This window comes from Solea solea, chromosome 7, assembly GCF_958295425.1.
Source record: "Solea solea chromosome 7, fSolSol10.1, whole genome shotgun sequence".
Taxonomy (NCBI): Eukaryota; Metazoa; Chordata; class Actinopteri; order Pleuronectiformes; family Soleidae; genus Solea; species Solea solea.
This window is the reverse complement of record NC_081140.1, coordinates 24155163-24174545: the sequence shown is the minus strand read 5'-3', so window position 1 is coordinate 24174545 and position 19383 is coordinate 24155163. Positions and strand designations below refer to the sequence as shown.

Sequence of the window (19383 nt, the reverse complement as noted above, 5' to 3'; positions counted from 1 at the left end):
GATGTGGAAATGAGTCTTTCAAGCGTGCAGTGATCTTTTAGGCGAAGCCGGGGTTTGTTTTCTCTTTCCACTTGAGTAAACATTTCTTTGCCAGCATTAAATTTATTTGTATTTTCATGGTTTGTAGTATGTCTCCTAACACCCCGTCCTCATCCTCACTCACCAGTTGCGTCCTCGTAGACCACAGTGACCGTCTTCCACTTGTAGAACTGCACTATGTCCAACACGGCGCGGCTTATGGAGGCGTACTCTGGGTAGAGGTTGATGTAGAAGCTGTCTCTGTTGTCCACCGACGGGTGTTTCCAGCGTGTCTGGATGTGAGGGACTTCCAGGGCGTTGCAAATGGACTGGACCGCGCTGACCGACGAGCTGTGAGACGGACCAAAGACGGCCCCGACGCCCAGCGCCAACTGGTCACAGGCTGCAGTCATGAAATGGGGAGAGAAGTGAACACAACGGGAACAATCTCTTTTTATCAATCCATTAATCACACAACTTGGTTCTTACCTCTTCTCGAGGCCTCGAAGCTGTCAAAGAGGTTTATTCTCTGGATGTCATAGGTCAATGTGGTGTTTGGCATTAAGGTCCGGTTCCTGTTTATGTTTGTTACAGCAAATTTAAAGGCCAGCTCTTCAACACTTATGGGCTCATTTTCAAGTGTCTCAAAGATGCCACCTGCAGGAAGAGGAGAGAAAAGGCAATGGTGAGTAGTAGTAGTTTCTAGGTTACCATGCAGTTTTCTGTTTATAAAACATGACTTAATCTCCCTCTGAGAGAAGCTCGACCTTGACCTTTAGCGTCATTTTATTTACATGTTATAAATCTGAAGAGCGGACAGAGCATGTTCCACATTGTGTTCACTACACTAATGCAACATAGTACGCAGTAAAACATCAACATGGACGACGTTTAAATCCATTTTTTTGGTGTCAAAACAGTATTTCACTCCAGTTCAGCAGATAAATGGCTCCATCGATTCACCTTTGATGAAATTGTGCCTAAATGTTTACCCACCAGCTCATAATTTATAGCATCCCACAGACAAGCCCCCCAAACGGTATGCAATTTACAGTAAAGAGGTTAAGGACTAAGTGTGTCTGTCTTTCAGTGCGCCACTCTCTCATTATCCACCTACGTTCTGTTGGATAATAATTTCGAGCCTGACCCTTATTTTCTGGCCGTGTTGATTCTTGCAATGTGACCAAAGACACTTATTTCTGTGACATAAACTCGTGTATGTAAATGTCACAGAGGCATAAAAACCACAATTGAAATGCAAAGCGCGCCCCTGTTTATAGAGACGGTGCCCCGCTGTGCCCTCGTATCACACGACAGGAGTCCGTATATGATGCAGAAGCACGGTTTTCACGTGTATTGTAAGACTGAGCGTCATTTTTCATTTACATAATCAACAGCCATGCCAAGGGGGCTTTCTTCATCATGTCTGCCTCCTCATAATTATTTAGTAGTAGCAACAAGTACCTGAAGGTGGCCCAATGGATCGTGTTTGCATAACAAAACCAAGTTTACACATTTAGGGCCACAGCTCCTAATCGTTTTCCATGATAAATCAAGTTTTTAATCAACTCAGTTTTTTCACCAGAGCCCAAGTAAATGAATATCACTTGCATGATGATATTCATCACTAATTGCTTCAGCGGTCAATAAACAAAGTGATTATGCTAATCATGTTGTACTGCATGTTTCAGGAGGTAATAAATATTAATGGTGCGTTCCATTTACAACAGGAGTCAGGAGTGACGTCACCTCAGAGTTGACAGTGTTCCAGTTCTTGGTCAAAACCATTGCTAACAACACCAGTCAATACTCGATACACCGGTGCTTCTCAAACGTTTTATGCCAAGTAAAACATGGAGCTCTTTGAAGTAATACCAGTGTTAAAATACAGCTGAGCAAAGAGCTACGGAATTCATTTTGTACACACTCTGGTCAAAATTCCTCAGCTTCACTCCAATCACAACAAGGCAATCAGAGATAGCAGACTTCACCCCATTCACGCAGCAAGCCTCTGGCGGCCTCTGCTGGTCAAATTGGCAAGTGCAGAAACACAAGCTAACAGACAGACACACAGAGCCACCAAAAACAATAAATAGTAGAGCAGTATTTCTATGCATTAACAGTAAAAGAGAATTGTTTTTGTTATGTAGGCGAGTGGCGACCACGACTTCCAACTACAACTTGAACCCACCAATATGACAATATATATATCAATAATATCACAAATATGAGATAAATCGAAAATAGTTATACAAAGGATAAACCTTCATTGACAGTGGAATGACAGACGTATAAGCCAACATATCATTTCCCAACTACGCAAGAAGGGGAGATAAACTGTGACCGTTGCTTTCAAAATGAATTGAGAGCACACTGTACATTTCTCAGTTGGATGTGTGTCAGTGCCACATAGAGGAGGAGGGCAGTTCTCATTCTGAAAACAATCCAGCTCTTAATCCACTACGCTGCTCTAGGTCTGACATGCCATGGTTGACAACATGGCCGTTTATGAGGCATGAGCGCTGCTGCATACAGTGTTTTACATTTCAGTTACATAAAGCTTAGCATGTTACAAAAAAAAAAAAACACACACTGGGATTAAGGCTAGAAAAACACTGCGCTGTCATTGGATTGTCACCACCTGCACAAAGGGTTTGCAGACTCGTGTGAGATCCAGTGTCTTTATCCCTGCTGTTCAATGCCTCTGCATGTTAGTTTCACTCATTTAAAACAGCTGAGCTCACAGTGATGGGATTTCTGCAATAATGCATTCAGGGTGGACGTGTCCATTCTCACTACATTGATATTCACGAGAGCAGACGAAAGTGTGGATACCCGCCCCAAAAATCCAGAAGTGATTACTTTCGGGCACAGGTCAAGTTCGGTCAATGGATATGGTAATTTTGTAGTTCTTGTAGTGAAAGTAAGAGTAAAATAGGGTGAATTCAAATGCTGTGGTTTTTTTTATTGCTTTGCTAAAAATATGGTGTAAACCTTTGTTAAATAGATAATTTAACTAGGAGCTGATTAGTGATTGTTCTGCAGGAGCGCCCAAAAAAAAACCTTCTATTCTATGCTATATACACAGACTATTAAAGCCACCCACAGTAGATGTTATCCTCTTCCTCCACAAAATAAACCACAATGTTTAGATTATGCTGATAGATAAGAGTTGGGAAAAAAAAGAAGAACGGATTGTTGTTAATGGTGAGTTTGAAATTTTATTATACTCATATATAGTAGTGGGGTTTTTGTGGCTGATACTGACATCACAAACTTGAGGATCTACCAATACCGATACCAGTGCGATGCAGTCATTTTACACCAATTTATACCAATTCCCATCCCACGCCTACTCTTAAGTGCTGGTGATATGCTTTAAAAGCTCAGTAGAGATGATACAATATGGTCGGTTTATTTACTCATTATAGAAGCAGAATTTTTTATTACTTCTACTTTTTGTTATGTTTTTTTTTTTAAATGGCTGGTCATGGCTTGGTGTTACATGCATCAGCACAAATGTGTTTTAAGAGTTTGGTAGTTTAAGGGTGCGTTCACATGCAGCATGTTTTGTTCGCACAAATTCATTATTTCCAATGGAAAGGCAAATTGGAGGCAATTTGTGTACACAAATGAGAGCGGAAGCCATCCAGTGTGACGTGCAAGTCCACGTCACACTGAGACAGAAATATATCAACTCTTTGAAATGCAGTGAGCTCTTTTAACGCGCCTTTTGAGAGTCGGACCAAAGAAGTAGGTCAAAGTGGTCTCTGTCCACGCTGAAATAAATGTTTAACTCCCATCATCAGATGAAGTTTCTGACTCAGTATTCAAAGAATCGCATGTATTTTTTTTCCCTTGTAGAACAGCAAAGCTCAGGTAAATGAAAAGTGTAGCATTTTCTATGTTTTTCTTATTTGAATGTGCAACGTCAATCCTCTCTGCACTTTTGGTTGCCTAGTAACATCAGGCGCAACAGAAGTAAAACCCCTCAAACCCCTTGGTTAAAAAGCATTTTTTTTACAGCCCCTATAAAATGTAAAATCAACTTTATTGAATTGATGAATGTATCAAACAAGAATAAAGTGGAATTAAGCTAATTTTCATCATTATCGATTGATATCAGTATCATCTATGAGCACGAATCATTAAGACACACTTTCAGTGTTGTAATAATTTGCGAGTGACCTCGCCTCAGGACTGAGGCTAATACAGGACAATAGGTAATTACACTCTCTAAACGTCTGTAAAGAATTGCCAGAGAAAATTGTGATTGATTTAAAGAGAGAAAAGGTCTTTAAACACCCCAATCCCCCCCCTCTCCTGAGACCTTGATTGTGAATGACCTTTTTCTTTGGTGTAGCTTAGCCTCAAACCCCTGAAACTGAGAGAGCTTTGTCTGGACTCCCTGGTCACTAAAAGCATGCTTGAAAGTGCCAATCCTAATTATGGTCACCGAGCCTCAGCTATAGCAGCTGCTGTGTTCCTGTTAAAGTCCTCGCTTCTGCCCACCTGAATATGAAATATTCACACGGAAATAAACCAACCAGCACAACAAAAACAACCCTCTTTCAAATGTACTAAGGTCATTTGTTCCATTGCGGCGTCTCTGATGTGACTTTCTCTCAAAAAAGTTTTTCATATGAGATAGAAAAATGAACACGAGCTCTGCGCGGCTTCTCTTGATTTTTCATTTTTATTTGCTTCAAGTGCAAATGTCAAAGGCTTAATTAAGGATTCAGCAGCAAAATAATTCAAAAGGCAGGATAATGGCAGTGTTTCCAATCTGGGATTTTGTTTTTCTTGCACAAGACGGGGGAAAATGAAACGGTCCAATTTGTGCAAGAGGCAAAAAATAACTGCAGCTACTTTAGATTATCTGATTTACATTTTTTTGCAGTTGACCTCGAATCACACTAGCATCATAATGGGTTTCTGATGAAGCCACGTGTGCTGCACGAGCCTACAAGGTGTATTCATAAGAATCAAGCAAATTAACTAGAGGTTGACAGATATGGGTTTTTTTCTACGGCCAATTTCTATGGGAAATCGGTGCAAATGATGGGCGAAACATGATGTTAATATGGCTGATTTTCCAATGAATCAATCGTTTACTAAACTCAAACCTCAACTATTTATAGTTTAATAGGTTTAATAGGTTTTTAAATAATTAAAACAATTCAGTTCTCAGATTTTTCTGCTTCTCATATGCTCCATACAACAAAGAAATCATTAAAACTGAACAGTTTAAAGATCTTTTAAGATTTCCTGACGTTTTATGGACCAAACAGCTAATCAGTAATTTGAGAAAATAATCAACGGATAAATTGATTTTGAAAACTATTGTTTGTTGAAACCCAAACAAACAGTTAATATGCATTTACTGAACAATCCAGTCCAATCCAACTTTATTTATAAAGCACTTTTAAAAACAACAGCAGCTGAAACAAAGTGCTGTACATCAGAGATAAGTAAACAAATAAAATATAAAAACACTTTGTCGGTCTCTCCAAACTGCATTTTATGTATGCACTGAAGTGCACATTTGTTATACAATATGAATTAAAAAAAAGGTTGAACATGAACTATTGGATGATCAATCTGTGTGAGTAATAATAATAATAATATGTGTTATTTGTCAGTAGCTTGAAATTCAGTCTGTCATTACTCATTACAGCACAGTCTATTTCATAAATGCAACTTAATAAAAGTACATAACAAAATCCTTTTTACATCTCAGTGTGGCCCCTGGTGCAGAAACAAAGGTGTATTTGTTCAAGCTTGTATATCAGAGAAAAAAAAAATCAGTATTGCACTTGGCATGCACAGCTCACACTGAAAGAAAGCCCACATTTCTCTCACTTCCACTTTAGATAAAATCTTGTTTTTTTAAAAGGTAAAATTAGTTTCTCTGTTTCTGGAGAGTTGAGTTGTGGACACCTGTTGTTTCGATCGGCTCCGGAAATGGAAAAGGTTAGTTTTTTTTTACACAGGAAATGACTAATCACTCTCTTAGCCTGGTTATTGTGCAGAAAAAAACATTTTTTTCCTCTTAATGTCACATTCGTGACCATCATGAACCAACCAGACTTCTGGAGTGAAGCAGCAACACTTAAGTTCTGTGACATTTATTTCAAATTAATTTATATAGTATATTCATGTGGTTGAACACTGAGGAAGGGAAATCACTGTCTTATCTCCACACGCGTTTTCAATTAACAGACCTCACCAATCACTGTGGTGCACATAAAAGCTAGGAAAATAATTAAGTTTGTCTCAACTCGAAGCTCCAACAGTCATGGCCCAATTAGACTGGATCAACATTGATGTCCCAAGCAATATTGGACGCTTTCCATTCTATTATCAAAGCAAATTTCACAACAAACAATCCCTGAATTGTCTCTGATATGTGGGAATTAAGTCACTTTCATCACAGTGTAGTACAATGTTAAAAACGTTAAAAAAACATTGTGCTTTAAAGATGTAGACCTGTCTGTATTATGTAATATTGGCTTTATATAATTTTTTAATATATACATAGTAAGAACAGGTTTTATGCAGATCCTAATGAAGTAATTATGGGGATAACAATGGCCAAAGCATGTATACAGTTAAATAACAAACTTTTTGGTTGCTCTTAAAACTATTTGAGGTCACATATTGCTTGAATTTGCAGTGATTTTGACAAAAAATTGATGACTAAATTCCTGATGTAGCTCATCTTTAGATCAACATTAAAGGAGTACTTTGTATTACTAGAATAGGGGGAGTATTTTTGAAAAAGTGTGCTTCCCAACCTCAGTTTTCCCTGAGTTGAGAAATAGCTTCATTCTTTTCTATGTTACGTTCCCACCAGTGACACTTGGTTCTGTTAGAGTAACGGTTAGCAAAGATGGCGGCCACTGTTTACATTCTGGGAATGAGGTCCCGTCCCCCTTTGAGTGGGTCTAAAAAGTGTGGAATTAGCATTGCAGTTTCAAGCCTCAGACCAAGGCTCGGACCAAGTGTCACTGGTGGGCACGTAACAAAAAAAAGAATGAAGATATTTCTCGACTCAGGGGAAACTGAGGTTGTGTTGTTTCCCTATTCTAATAATACAAAGCTAAATGCAAATCGGTGAATTATTCCTTTAAACTTAAAAGCAAAATTATAATTTTTGGACATATTTGTAGCCCTAGGTCCTCACTTTCTTTAGGGTAGAGCTTTCAAAACTACAGTGTTTTTTTTAGCCCCATTTAAAGATGCCATTTCAGAGGCCAATGCTCATATTATGTGTGCATTAGCAAGACGACAGTACAATATTTGAAGAAACGGTTGATACTGAAATCAAAATATGTTATCCCTTTTGCCAATGAAGGAACATAAATAATCTGTTTTGATTAAAAACAATTGAACTGAGACACCCTGTACGTTGTTTATTAGATATCACATATTTGATCAAATTTATTTTTAGTATCTGTCATATTATATTATGGCAAATCAAATAATTTTCACACTTGCAATGCCTACAATGACCACTAACGGTTTCTGAAGCACTTGTCACATTCAGAATGTGACTGAGAATCATGTCACAATAACTGTAGTGATAACATTTATTTTGGACAATGTCTTTGCTATTTTTGCGAGTATTTCCAAAAAATTGGTCATGGGATAATGGTTCAGTCCGTGAAAACCATTATCCCACGGTAAACACTGTAAACATGATTTGTTTTTCTAGTGATGCTGATAGTGATGCAGATACGACAGTGAATAAGCATCAGACACTTTCTGTTTGAGGACACATGGATCAGTGCACTCACTCAACAGTCTATTAGCAAGCGGCTAACTCAGAAACCACAGACAAGCTTTTGTTGTCGTCCACTTTATTTTGCACTGTAGCTACCCAAATATTCAACCATCCGTATCCCATTCTCACAATTAAAAATTGAAATAAGCTTCCTCCCTTTTATTTTGTTTTTCCACTGTGTTTCTTTTTTTTCCCCTTTTTTTTTATCACAGAATTTCGATGAATGCAGTCTATAGACAAAGGATAAGAAATATGTCGCGTTAGTTGCCATTAATTACTTTCAAATATAATTTTCAGGATCACTGAGCTTCCATCTAATCTTTAATAGGCCAGACAATGCTGTGGGGTGATGCATGCTGCGAGGTCACAAAAACAAAAGCTTCTGCTGGTGCTGCAAGCAATTTCTGATAAACCCTTTGGCTATGCTTTTTATAGACTTCCGCTGCTCCTCTTCAGTGCATACAGGAAGAAAGAAATGAAGGTTTATGTAGCTGGATAAGTAAGTAAGTGAACATGAAGAAGCCGATCTTTAAGATCCAGATTTTGTGACTCTGCAATTATCACATGAAGGGAACTCTTTTAAAGCGCAGGCACACAATGACGTAGTGTTATGCCGTCTCTCCTCTCCCCACCCTGGTTCGGTTCCCAGTGAGAGACCCCACAACCCACCACAAACCCACCCCATCCCCAACGCAACAACACCACCAGCTAGCAACACTCCAACCTGGGCTCGTGCCAGACTGTGAATGAATAAAGAAGGTCCTAACCAGTCTACTATCTCCGTTTGATGTGGAGCACTGAGCGCTCTCTGTTTGGAGAGTAGCTGCATGTGAGCCACCACCAAAACATTTAGACTCATTAATCAGAGCCGGTGTTATCTGGAAATTTTGGGAAACCACACAGTCATGAATAAACAAAATCAGGTTCCACCAAAACCGTTGAACGGGAGGGAAACGGGAATCTTAACACACAGCAGCATAAAGCAGAGGCCGAGCCACAAACTGCGAGATCTGTGCTCTCCCAAATGATGAGATTTGGTCGCTGCCCAAGTCCCACATTTTGGGAAGAGACTCTCTGCACGAAGGAGATTAGTGTTAGTTGTTTAAAGGCTTGCAGTGGAACCATGGTTCTCAAACTGGGGCAGCTTCCTCTGGTGGTACTTGGAGTAAAAATCAGAAATACTCTTCTACATGTTAAAAATACTGTGTAGACCCATGGTTCTCAAACTGTGGTATGTGTAGCACCACTGGTGCATGAGCTTCCTCTGATGGTGCTTGGAGGAAATTCAGAAATTGTTCTACTGTATATATCATGGTATTTGATCCGAGTGGAGCTGAGGAATTTTGGTATAAAAAGTTTGACAAACACTGCAGTAGAAGATTTACCATTATGACCGACACACGGATGAGAAGTGAAAGCTGAATACAATCTGAATCCAACACTTGCCAGGCCGGAGAAAATGTTAATTGTACCAAGCCACACACCATATGGGCCGGATTACGACGTGTGCGGGGTCATGAAAGATTAGACGGCCTTAGAGATTGATAGATGATTGAGGAAGATTAACAGTGTAGATTGGTATTGTCAGAACAGGGAGGTGGCACCAGCCTATTAGCCTGTAAAGTTATGCAACGCCACAAGTCTGATTGTCTAAGTCTGCAGAAATGGAGCACATTTGGAAAATTACAGTGGCCCTGAGCTTTGAGCAGAGCAGGGCGTCCTGGGGCGTTATAATGAAAAAGTCTTTCTTCGTGATGCAATCTTCTAAACCATGAAAGGAATGGGAGATAACCATAGAGAGAAGAGACGAGTAGAGATCATTAATTTGTCAGCAAACACAGGCTCATTGTTGCAAAGTTACATCAGAAATTAGAGGAAGGGCAGTAATTTCAACCGCGGCATGAAGTTGAAAGAGTTTCGTCAATTCTCGGAGGCTTAGCTGAGAACTTTGTGCTCAAAGATGTCATTGGCTATCAGCGCACACATGCAACAACTCCAATTAACACCAATTATGCATTTTGAGTGTGAGCAGCCAGATATAACAAAGCCCCACTCTGCATTGTTTTGCTCTGTGTCCATTTCTCATTCGCCTGTGCCAAAGACGTCGTCATGCCCACAGCGTGAGCTTTAGATGCAGCAGTAGACCAACTTCATCATCAGATCATCTGCAGCTGACCTGAGCTGTCAACAACAGAGAGAAAGGCTGGCATCGTCAACACAAACGTCGTCTGATGCAAAACAGTTGTGGACAAACCGTAGGCCTGCGACCATTAATCCATTAATCCATTACTAAATTAATCGTCAACGGATCTGATAATCGATTAAATCGGTTTAAGTGTTTTTGTTAATAACTGAAAGACGCTCTTTGTTTTCTTAGCTTCTTAAATCTGACTTTTTTCCGGTTTCTTTGCTCTACTTAACAACAAAAAAACATTAAAACATTTAAATTACGGAAAAACAGAACAACACTTTTTAACAACAGTTTGTGGAGCAAACTCCATAGACAACCAGGACTCTGCCTCATGAAAAAAGGACAACAATAAAAGTAAGATTTCTGCAAATAAAAGCAGTGGAAACAATCAGGACAATATTTACCTCTGAAGATTAAAATATTTTAATTAGCAACAGCCACATGAATTAGTATCATTCAAGTTAAACTTGAAATTTTATGTACACAATTTCATATACCTTGTTAGTTCAAAATAACTTACAAGTTAATAAATTAAGTTTATAGTGTATAGTGACACCACATTAGTACTTGATTAATAAATAAAATATTTATTTTTTAATAAGATAAAAGTAAGTGCTTCTCCAATATTTTCTGCATTTTAGGGACCCAGTAATTAATTAATGGAGGAGAAAGTCAACAGATTCCTCGATTATGAGAATAATCATTAGTTACAGTCTGAATAAACATCAGATAAAACTTTAACGTGTATAAACACGTTACCCCAGATGCTCTGTGATTAAATAGTAAGCTATATTTAATGCTGCCAGGAAATCCTGGCTCTTCAAACGTACAGTACCTACAGCAACTGAGCTGCACTTTCGCTATAAAAAGACATCCATATCTATAATCTCTGCATTTATTATCCTGGCTGCCTGTGATGAAGTAGAATTGTTATTTGTTCGGCTTTTAAATGGATTGAAATGCTCAGTCGGTACAATTAAAGATTAAAACATCAAATGTCACGGAAATGCCACACAAATATTCAGATTATTTCTTTCAGATAATGGACCAGAGAGAATTAAGAGTGATTAATCCAGATGGGAAAGACCTTAATAAAAGGGTTAATGAAAGCTGTTGATCATAGACAATAAACTGTAAACGGGAACATGCAGCTGAGCTGACAACAGAGTGATCTGAGGAAATTCTTACCGATTCTCAGGACTTGCTGTGAAGTGAGCCAAAACTCTGCCATAAAGTACAGCAGTGAGAATAAAAGTCCCTTCTTCTTCGCCATGGTCCTCCCTCCAGAGTCGAATTTAACATTGATATCAGTTGTTCTGTCCTCGGTTCTCAATTCATGCTGATAATTTGCCAGTTCTCGTATCCATAAGAACAATAAATTGGCATCCGACCCACATCCATCCTTCACACATGGTGATGAGGAAAAAAACGATACAAACCAACCAAGAACACACACACACTCCACTTGTAGTTGTCACTCATCAAAGCAACTCCAGTCCTCCCATTAAAAATCCTCCATGTGCCTGTAAGGTTTTGCCTCCCATATTCACTCTCCACACATCACTCTTAGCATGTTTTTTTCTCTCAGTGCACACTTAAATTGAAGGCTACATCTGAGGAAGAAGAGGAGGAGGAGGATGGTGCGCTCTGCTCCTGCTGTCAAGCAGGCGAGAGTATGAAAACTGCATTTCTGGTTGCATCTTTCAAAATAAAAGCAACATTCAGAGTCCATTTGGCATCAATTGGAAAAAAGGATCTGCATATTTTTCTTAAACGGAAAAAGCTAATTCCCATATTCAACTTACCATGTCTAATTTATGATTCTCATGCCCTCATCATGGTAATTTATATAAAGGCACACATTTTTTCAGTAATATCCATCTGCAAGAGAGGGGGCAGAACTAGACATTGGTGCGACTGTAACCACGCGTAAAACTTCATGTTGTCCAAATCACATAAAACCAAACAAGAAGTCAGCAAAATAAATAATTACAAACAAATCAGTATCATGTGATTATGGGTTATAAGGTTGGGTGTCAAGGTTAGGTCACAGTTACACAAACTGTAAAAGAGGCAGCGGAACTAGACTACGTGTACTTCTGCACACTCAAACTCATTTACTGGCACATAAACAAAAGCTTTTATTATGAAATCAAACCTTTTTCTGGCCTTCCTCTTGCTGCCTTTGGTCGACTTGACACTTCACGAGCATCCCTCCCATGCAGGCACTCAATTGAGGGCACAGCCAAGCTGCTGATCCGCAAACATGGATACGTCCTGAAGATTAACTTCAAATCTGGCAACATTCGACCTCGACAACGTCTTTGCTTTTGTACACCGAGGAATGATTAAATCTTTGCTGCGGTCCTGATGGAAACGGGAATCTAATCTTCAAACTGGTCACTGATGCTCCCTTGAAGATTAACTATACCTCAAAGTGTGTATATGACACAGTCTCACATTAAAATGAAATGTGTTCACATTATCACCATAATCTACTTTGCTGATTTCCTTGAAACAGTGGTTGGGGATGAAAAAAAAAAAACTTTTGTTGCACTGATCAGTGACTGATAAGTTAAAAATGCTCCAAACCGCTTTTTCTAACCAAGTAGACACAGCATGGGTGTGTTGCCTATGAGATTAGTATAAAAAAACAAATGACCATTGTATTCAAACCATTGTCAAATGAGTTCACCCAATGCTAATTCAGCAGCTCTGTATCAGCTCCACACGATTCTCAGTATAGTGGTGTTTAGATCTCAACAACATTGTTAAAAATTCAAAAATCAAACAAATCTTAATTAAAATTCTGACTTATTTTATGCCAAATGAATTAATATTATCTGCAGAAACACAACTTTTTAGCTATAAAAAACTATACATTAGCCTGATGATTGTCTTTTCTTCCATTTGACATCAAATACATTTTATAAAACTATGATTATGTAAAAAAAAATTATGTTGTTTAAAAGTGTGGATGGATTACAGAAAACTCAAATATATGAAAATGTGTTTTCATATAGTTTGTAGTTAAATGAGATTTCCATATTTTGGACTCATTCTCTATTTGGGATGTTCTCTAATTAAAGCTTGAGCTAATTAAATGCAGTGGAAGGAAGAAAGGAAGGAGGGATTTATTCCTCTGATGCCTGCTGTGCGAGGAGGGAAGTTTGCACCAGGATTTGGGCCACTCATCATGTTCTCTGGTGTCATCTAGTGGTGGATAGTGACAACTGGTTCAGGCCATCGCTGGGGTGAGCATTGCTTTGAAATTCAAGCTGCCAGGACATGACTGAGTTTGTCACACACAGGCAAAAGTTAGAATTTCAGTATGGATAAATATGCTGATTGGCCACAAACAGCGCAGGTAATTGATTTTTACTGATTTGGCATGTCATGTGTTTCACAACCATACAATAGTAGTGTCATGTCATTTACAACGTACTTTAAAGGCCCAGCGCTTCAAAATTTAGGTAAGAATATTTTAATTTAACAGAAATTGAAGATAAAATTCTATACTTCATTTTTTAACTTGTGTACAATCACGAGCCCACAATGGAAACTTGTGGTCTGAGTTCTGATGCTAACTGAAAGCTATAGAAATACAAGGGTGACGTTTCACCAAATTTCACCAATAAATATTGCTAAATTCTACCTTTAACTTTAAAGTTTTTCCCCATGGAAAGTTTAAACAATTTGTGGAAAATGATCATGCTATAATTTCTTTGACATAGTTACGTTTATTTGTGTGATATACTATTTTAAGATGATTTATTTTGAGCTGTGGTGGACCAGTTGATTTTTTTGCCAGGTGGAGGATATATCTATTGTCTCCAACATGAATGTATTAGAATTTGTTTTGCATAGATTATAGAACAATGAAATTGCAATTACGAATTGCATTTTTTCAAATTGCGATTTCCATTTGAAAATGATCCATTTTGTTTATGTATTTCACTCATTCATGTCTCCACAAAATTGAAAAACTGCTAATCAACAAACATAATTACTTAGCTTTTCTTATAATGAGGCAGATCAGTATATTTTCAAACCTAATTCTGGACGTTCTTTCTCTATTACAGTAACACCACAGTACCTGTATCTCACCCTACAATCCCAAAGTTGCTGAGTTAACTTACAAACTGATCCTAAAAATTTCCTTTTTAATGATCAAGCAACAACAATCAATAAGCAATGAAAATAAATAAGCAACAATGACCACATAATATCATAATTTAAATAGGTTATAAAGACACAAAATAGGCTACAATGTTCGAAACAGAAAGTAAGTGCACTTCACTTACAAATTACATGACACTGTGACAAATATATTCATTGCACAATTAAAATTTAAATATTAGGAAAAAGTAGCAGCAGAGATAATTGACTGTTACATTTTCTTTCCCATTAACTAATGTACAGAAGTTTAAATTCACTCAGAAATGCTGTTATACGCATAAAAGTATAAAAAGCATCAGGCCTTCAATCTGTGGATTATTTTCTTGATTAATTCTTTGGACCATAACATTAAAATAGTCGTAAATAGTCACATTTAAGAAGCTAAAAAAAATCTGAGAACTTGTTACAATTAATTTAAGAGAAGCTCTAAAAAAATGACTAATCCATTATCAAAATTTCATCATCCACAAAATTCCACTTCAGATGTATACACCACCACCGACAGTACTGCTCCCACTGTAAGACTGTGGTCCAACTTCTGATCTTTTATATCCAATGAAAATCGGAGTTTGTGGAACCGGATAAAAGCTGGATTGGTAGGACGCAGTGGGATTGGCCGACAGTGAATATGGTGTGGCGTTTTGGCTGATGTACAAGGAGTTTCCTGGAGTATACATGCTTCCCACATGGTTGGAACTCTGCATGGAGGGATGACGAGCCATGCTACCTTGATACAACAACGAGGCATTTTCTGGCAAACCCGGGTTGTAGGCAACGGCCGCAGGGTGGATGAACGTGCCATCATTCGTCATTATCTGAGGCACAGTTTGAAGTGGCATTGCATGTTGTGGTCCAAATGAGCCATTGTTCAGCACAGGAGGCCTGTACTGAGTTGATTTGAGGCTTGAAAGAGTTGAGATAGGATTATACCCCATCATAGTTTGCTTGCTTGGTCTTGGTTTGTAACTGAGTAAGTTAGCCGGGTGGTACACGTCAAATGAGCCTTTATCTGATGGCAAGCGGCGGCAGAGGAACAACATGGCCGAGGCGAAAAGGATGGCGCCGGTCACCCAACCGATGTAGAGGGCTTCTCCCAGCTCTCTCCTCTGGGCGTCGATGAGCAATGGATTGTAAAAATCTCTAATGATGACATGGCCTGTCCATGACACGGGGATGAAGACACAAATGCTCGCAAGAAACTGCATAACACCTGCAACCATCAGAATAATGGTCTTAGCCCATTCATTACCCTGAATCCAGGAAATGCACCGCATTCCCGCCAGAGACACAAGGAGCCCCAGTCCAGACAAGGCCACAGAACAGCACATCAGACCCCTAGCCGCCTGTAACTCCGAGGGCAGGTAGAGCAGTGAGTCGTACACCTTACACTGCATCCTGATGTTTGCCTGCCGGTAGCAGTTCATCCAGAGGCCTTCCCAGCGGGTTTCCATCACTATGATGTTCTCTCCGATGAAAGCGGTCACCTTCCACATGGGCAGCCCTGTTGTAGCCGCAGCTCCAATCAGCCCGACCAGCCCGACGACCACTGCAGCAATCTCTGAGACTCCTTGAAGCATTGTGCAGTGTGTAAGAAATCACCTGTGTCCAAAGTCCAGAATCCAACACTCTTATGTTACCATGAAGAATTCTAATTCTTTTTTATGAGATCTCAGACATTGTCGTGCTAGTGGCAGTGAGGATCTTCGCATCTGATGCGGTTTGTTTTCTGTTACAGGCAGTTTGTTGTGGGAACGATGCTTTGCTGTCACCTGGTTGGTCCAGAGCAATGAGGGTAAAGAGGATTTCTGCTTATTTTGTGTTTATAGTTCCCCGGGCACCTTTGCTGTATCTGTGCCATCAGCTTCCCCAACACTAAACACTAACAAGACAATCCCAGAAAGAAATGGCTCTCAGCCTGAGAAAACATATTTCACTTGCCTTGTTTTTATTTATTTTTTTACATTTACATTGTATGTGATAACAATTCAGAAGCAAACAAACAAACAGTGCAGAACAAAAGCTCCTCCAGTACTTCAGTTGTCCAGAGGGGAGCAGAAATAACCTTTAAATGAATGAAACAATGAGGTAACTTATCACACAGTCAAAAAAAACAAACAGCTATTGTTAGTAGGGTTGCAATAATGAACTAACTTTTTTTAAATTAATACATTTGTTTGAGTCTGTTTTTAAAGTTATCTTGTTTCTTTGTTCCTCTACAACAGTAAAACTTAATACATATAATGTGTTCTTTGGATCATTTTTAGGTTTGGGAAACACCAATTTCTTTTTTCATGAAATAATTGCTTTCTTAATTTCTTAATTTCTTAAATGCTCAAAACAAGTTGCACTTAAAATGCTTTGGAACTCACTGAAAGTGAAATGAGTTGACCCAGTGGTTGAAGACATCATGTACATGCAATGCTTAATACTTAATACAAAATGTTTTTTTATGTTTCTGTAACAGTTAATACACCAGTACATAGAAGCTCTTTAACCAAAAGGTTAATCATTTTTAATGCATGAATGTTCAAATGTACTGTTGTAGGCAAAAAAAACAGAAAAAATAGTAAAGCACATTATTGTTTTTTGATTAATATGTCAAATTATATTTGCTTGCACTCCTAAACAGAAAAAATATGTTACGCTTGATTCATTTCTGACTTCTCAGAGAAGAAGCCCAGTGAGCCGGCTCAAATTTATAATTTTAATAAAAAGGTGAATTCAGTTGGTTATTTGCCAGATAAATAACACAAACCTTTTTAGTTTTAAACAAGTTTTAAACAATATTTCTGTTCTATATGTTGTTGTTGTTATGACATTTGGTCTAATAAAATTGTTAAGCACTGTATATTACTGTGCAAAAGTCTCAGGGCAGCACCAGTTTAAGTTTAACTAATACCGTATGAAGCTCAAGCACTTCTTGAATAAAGCTGGTGTAGTAGACCCTTTTCACAGCAGATATTTTGCCACATGAAATAGAAGGACAAACACAACATTATTAATTATGGTTCCACTCCAGTTTTAAGAGAGTCTGGGTGATGCTATTGTTTCAGTAGGTCACTAAATACTTGACAACTTATCCTGTAAAAGCTGTTCCTCTTTCAATTCTGTTGTTTAAAAACGCATACATGCTTCCTGTATTCCCTGCATGATCATTATAGCATTGCTAAAACAACAAATCTAAAGGTGGCCCAAGACTTTTGCACAGTACTGTATACACACACATAGTATAAAAGATGAAGTAAACCAGGAAATGATCTGAACAGTCAAAGTGACTTGCAAATTCTCATCATGTGATCACGCTGTCAGATAGTGTCTCTCCAGTTTCGTCTCCGAGTCCACACCTTTAGCAAGCTTTTAAAACCCGCAGCTCATGTTTATTCTGCTGTGTTGGTTAACATGGCCTCCAGGATTTTTACCAAACTTCAGCAAAGGCACACACTGAGCAAACATGGAGCTAATTATTTGTGTAATTCTCACTTAATCCACAGATATAAATATCTCACATTTCTTCTTAGGTACATGTAATACATGTACAGGTATTATGAAAGTGGGTTGAAATATATTCATGATGACCACACAGCTCAGTAATATTTCTCAACTTTCACAGTTGTGCAGTTAAAGACAAACCCACAACTGCCACAATATTTGATGGTTAAATATTGTGTGAAATGTTACAACATATACATGCAAAATGTTTTAACCATATTTACAACAAAAGCAAGGCTACACATCGATTATAAAACATAATAGTAATATAAATCACTGGCCTAAACACAGACGTGGTTTTCATTATGCTATTTCTATACATCGAGTAACGAGTGTTCTTTAACGAAATGCTATTGTCTCCTGAAGCAATGTATAAAAAGTTGTTTTAAAATATACGTCTATATGTATCATATGCATTCACACACTAACAGAGTGGTTTATGCTGAAATGTTTTTGGATTTTATCTGAAATGTGTCTTTTGATGGCTGAAATGTGCCCAGGATTGATGTGGCAAGAAAAAACGAGAGTGAATTTCCTTTCACATAGCAACCATAGCTGAATATCATTACCTCAGTGAGTGTTCAGAGGTAAGCCACCCCGCTGCGTATAGAGGGGTATCTGGAGGGGTTGGTGTAGATAGTTGAAGGGTGTCTCGACAGCACTGGCTGCAGTTGAGGTTGATATTGAGGTTGTGGTTGGGGAAGTAGAACCAGCTGCTGAGGCTGGAGAGGCTGCGGAGGATAGGCCATGTAGCTGGAGTTCCTGGAGTACACATATCGCTCTTGCGCTTTCTCTTCAGACTGCAGGTTGCAGCATGTAAACATGCATCCTCCAGCAAACAAGAAAGCAGCGGACACCCAGCCAATGTACAGAGCCTCGCCAAGCTCCCTGCGCTGGGCGTCAATCAGCAAAGGGTTGTAGAAGTCCCTGATGATGACATGACCCGTCCACGACACAGGGATGAGGACGCAGATACAAGCCATGATGACCATGCTCCCTGCAATGATGAGGACCAGTCGCTTGGCTCTGTCGTTGTTTTGGATACATGACGTGCACTGCAGACCCAGCAAACTGATGAGCAGACCGAGGCCGCCCAGTGCCAGGGCACAGCACATGAGCCCCCTTGCCGCCTGCAGGTCAGGTGGCAGGGCCAAGAGAGAGTCGTACACCTTGCACTGCATCCTGATATCGGCCTGCCGGAAGCAATTCATCCACAGGCCCTCGTAGCGGGTCTCGAACACAATGATGTTCTCCCCAATGAAAGCCGTGACTCGCCACATGGGCATCCCCGTGCTTGCTGCAGTCCCAATCAACCCAATCACGGTACATAAAAGGCCCACTATCTCTAGTGCTGAGTTGGCCATGCTCTTCTTTCCCTATTCCTCCGACCTCATTCGTACAGAAAGGTGCAGACACGGTGAGACGATAGTTGGATGCAGTACATTCCCTCTATGGAGCAGCTTTGCATCCAAGAAGAGGAGGAGGAGCAGTGTGATGTTTTCCTGTACTGCCTCCTCCCTGTGGACATGACACCTGAATGGAAGGGGTGGGAATTGTAACCTGTTGCTATGAAACAGAACCCCCCCATGACTTTGTACGCCTTAAACAGGAGCTGCTGTAACCTGCCACTTTGTTTATTCACACGTCTCAGTTTACATTCTCAGATCTCACTTTACAAGGAACGTTGGAAAAAAAACTTGGTTTGATTTTGTGATCAAGG

The 19383-nt window shown here is 39.2% G+C and overlaps 3 protein-coding genes across 4 annotated transcripts in view; all 3 read right to left on the bottom strand.

Annotated features, from left to right (window-relative positions):
• The window catches only part of LOC131462412 (glutamate receptor ionotropic, kainate 1), a 29701-nt gene extending 18080 nt beyond the window's left edge, over nt 1–11621 (bottom strand). Inside the window, exons 1-3 of one of the 2 annotated variants that reach the window (XM_058633613.1) lie at nt 11184–11621; nt 508–675; nt 164–421 (exon numbers count right to left, since the gene is read on the bottom strand). In XM_058633613.1, the coding sequence (XP_058489596.1) occupies nt 164–421; nt 508–675; nt 11184–11268 (511 nt within the window). In that variant the 5' untranslated portion in view covers nt 11269–11621. The remainder of the gene's footprint in view (nt 1–163; nt 422–507; nt 676–11183) is intronic. The other variant, XM_058633614.1, reaches the window with a different exon arrangement.
• Nucleotides 11622–14567: 2946 nt separating this feature from the next.
• LOC131463018 (claudin-8-like) lies at nt 14568–16012 on the bottom strand. Its single transcript, XM_058634645.1, has one exon. It carries the CDS (start codon nt 15749–15751, stop codon nt 14654–14656), a length of 1098 nt encoding a protein of 365 aa, XP_058490628.1. The 5' UTR covers nt 15752–16012; the 3' UTR covers nt 14568–14653.
• An 86-nt stretch (nt 16013–16098) lies between these two features.
• On the bottom strand, nt 16099–19175 carry cldn8.1 (claudin 8.1). Its single transcript, XM_058634646.1, has one exon. It carries the CDS (start codon nt 19025–19027, stop codon nt 18245–18247), a length of 783 nt encoding a protein of 260 aa, XP_058490629.1. The 5' UTR covers nt 19028–19175; the 3' UTR covers nt 16099–18244.
• Between the last annotated feature and the right edge of the window lie 208 nt (nt 19176–19383).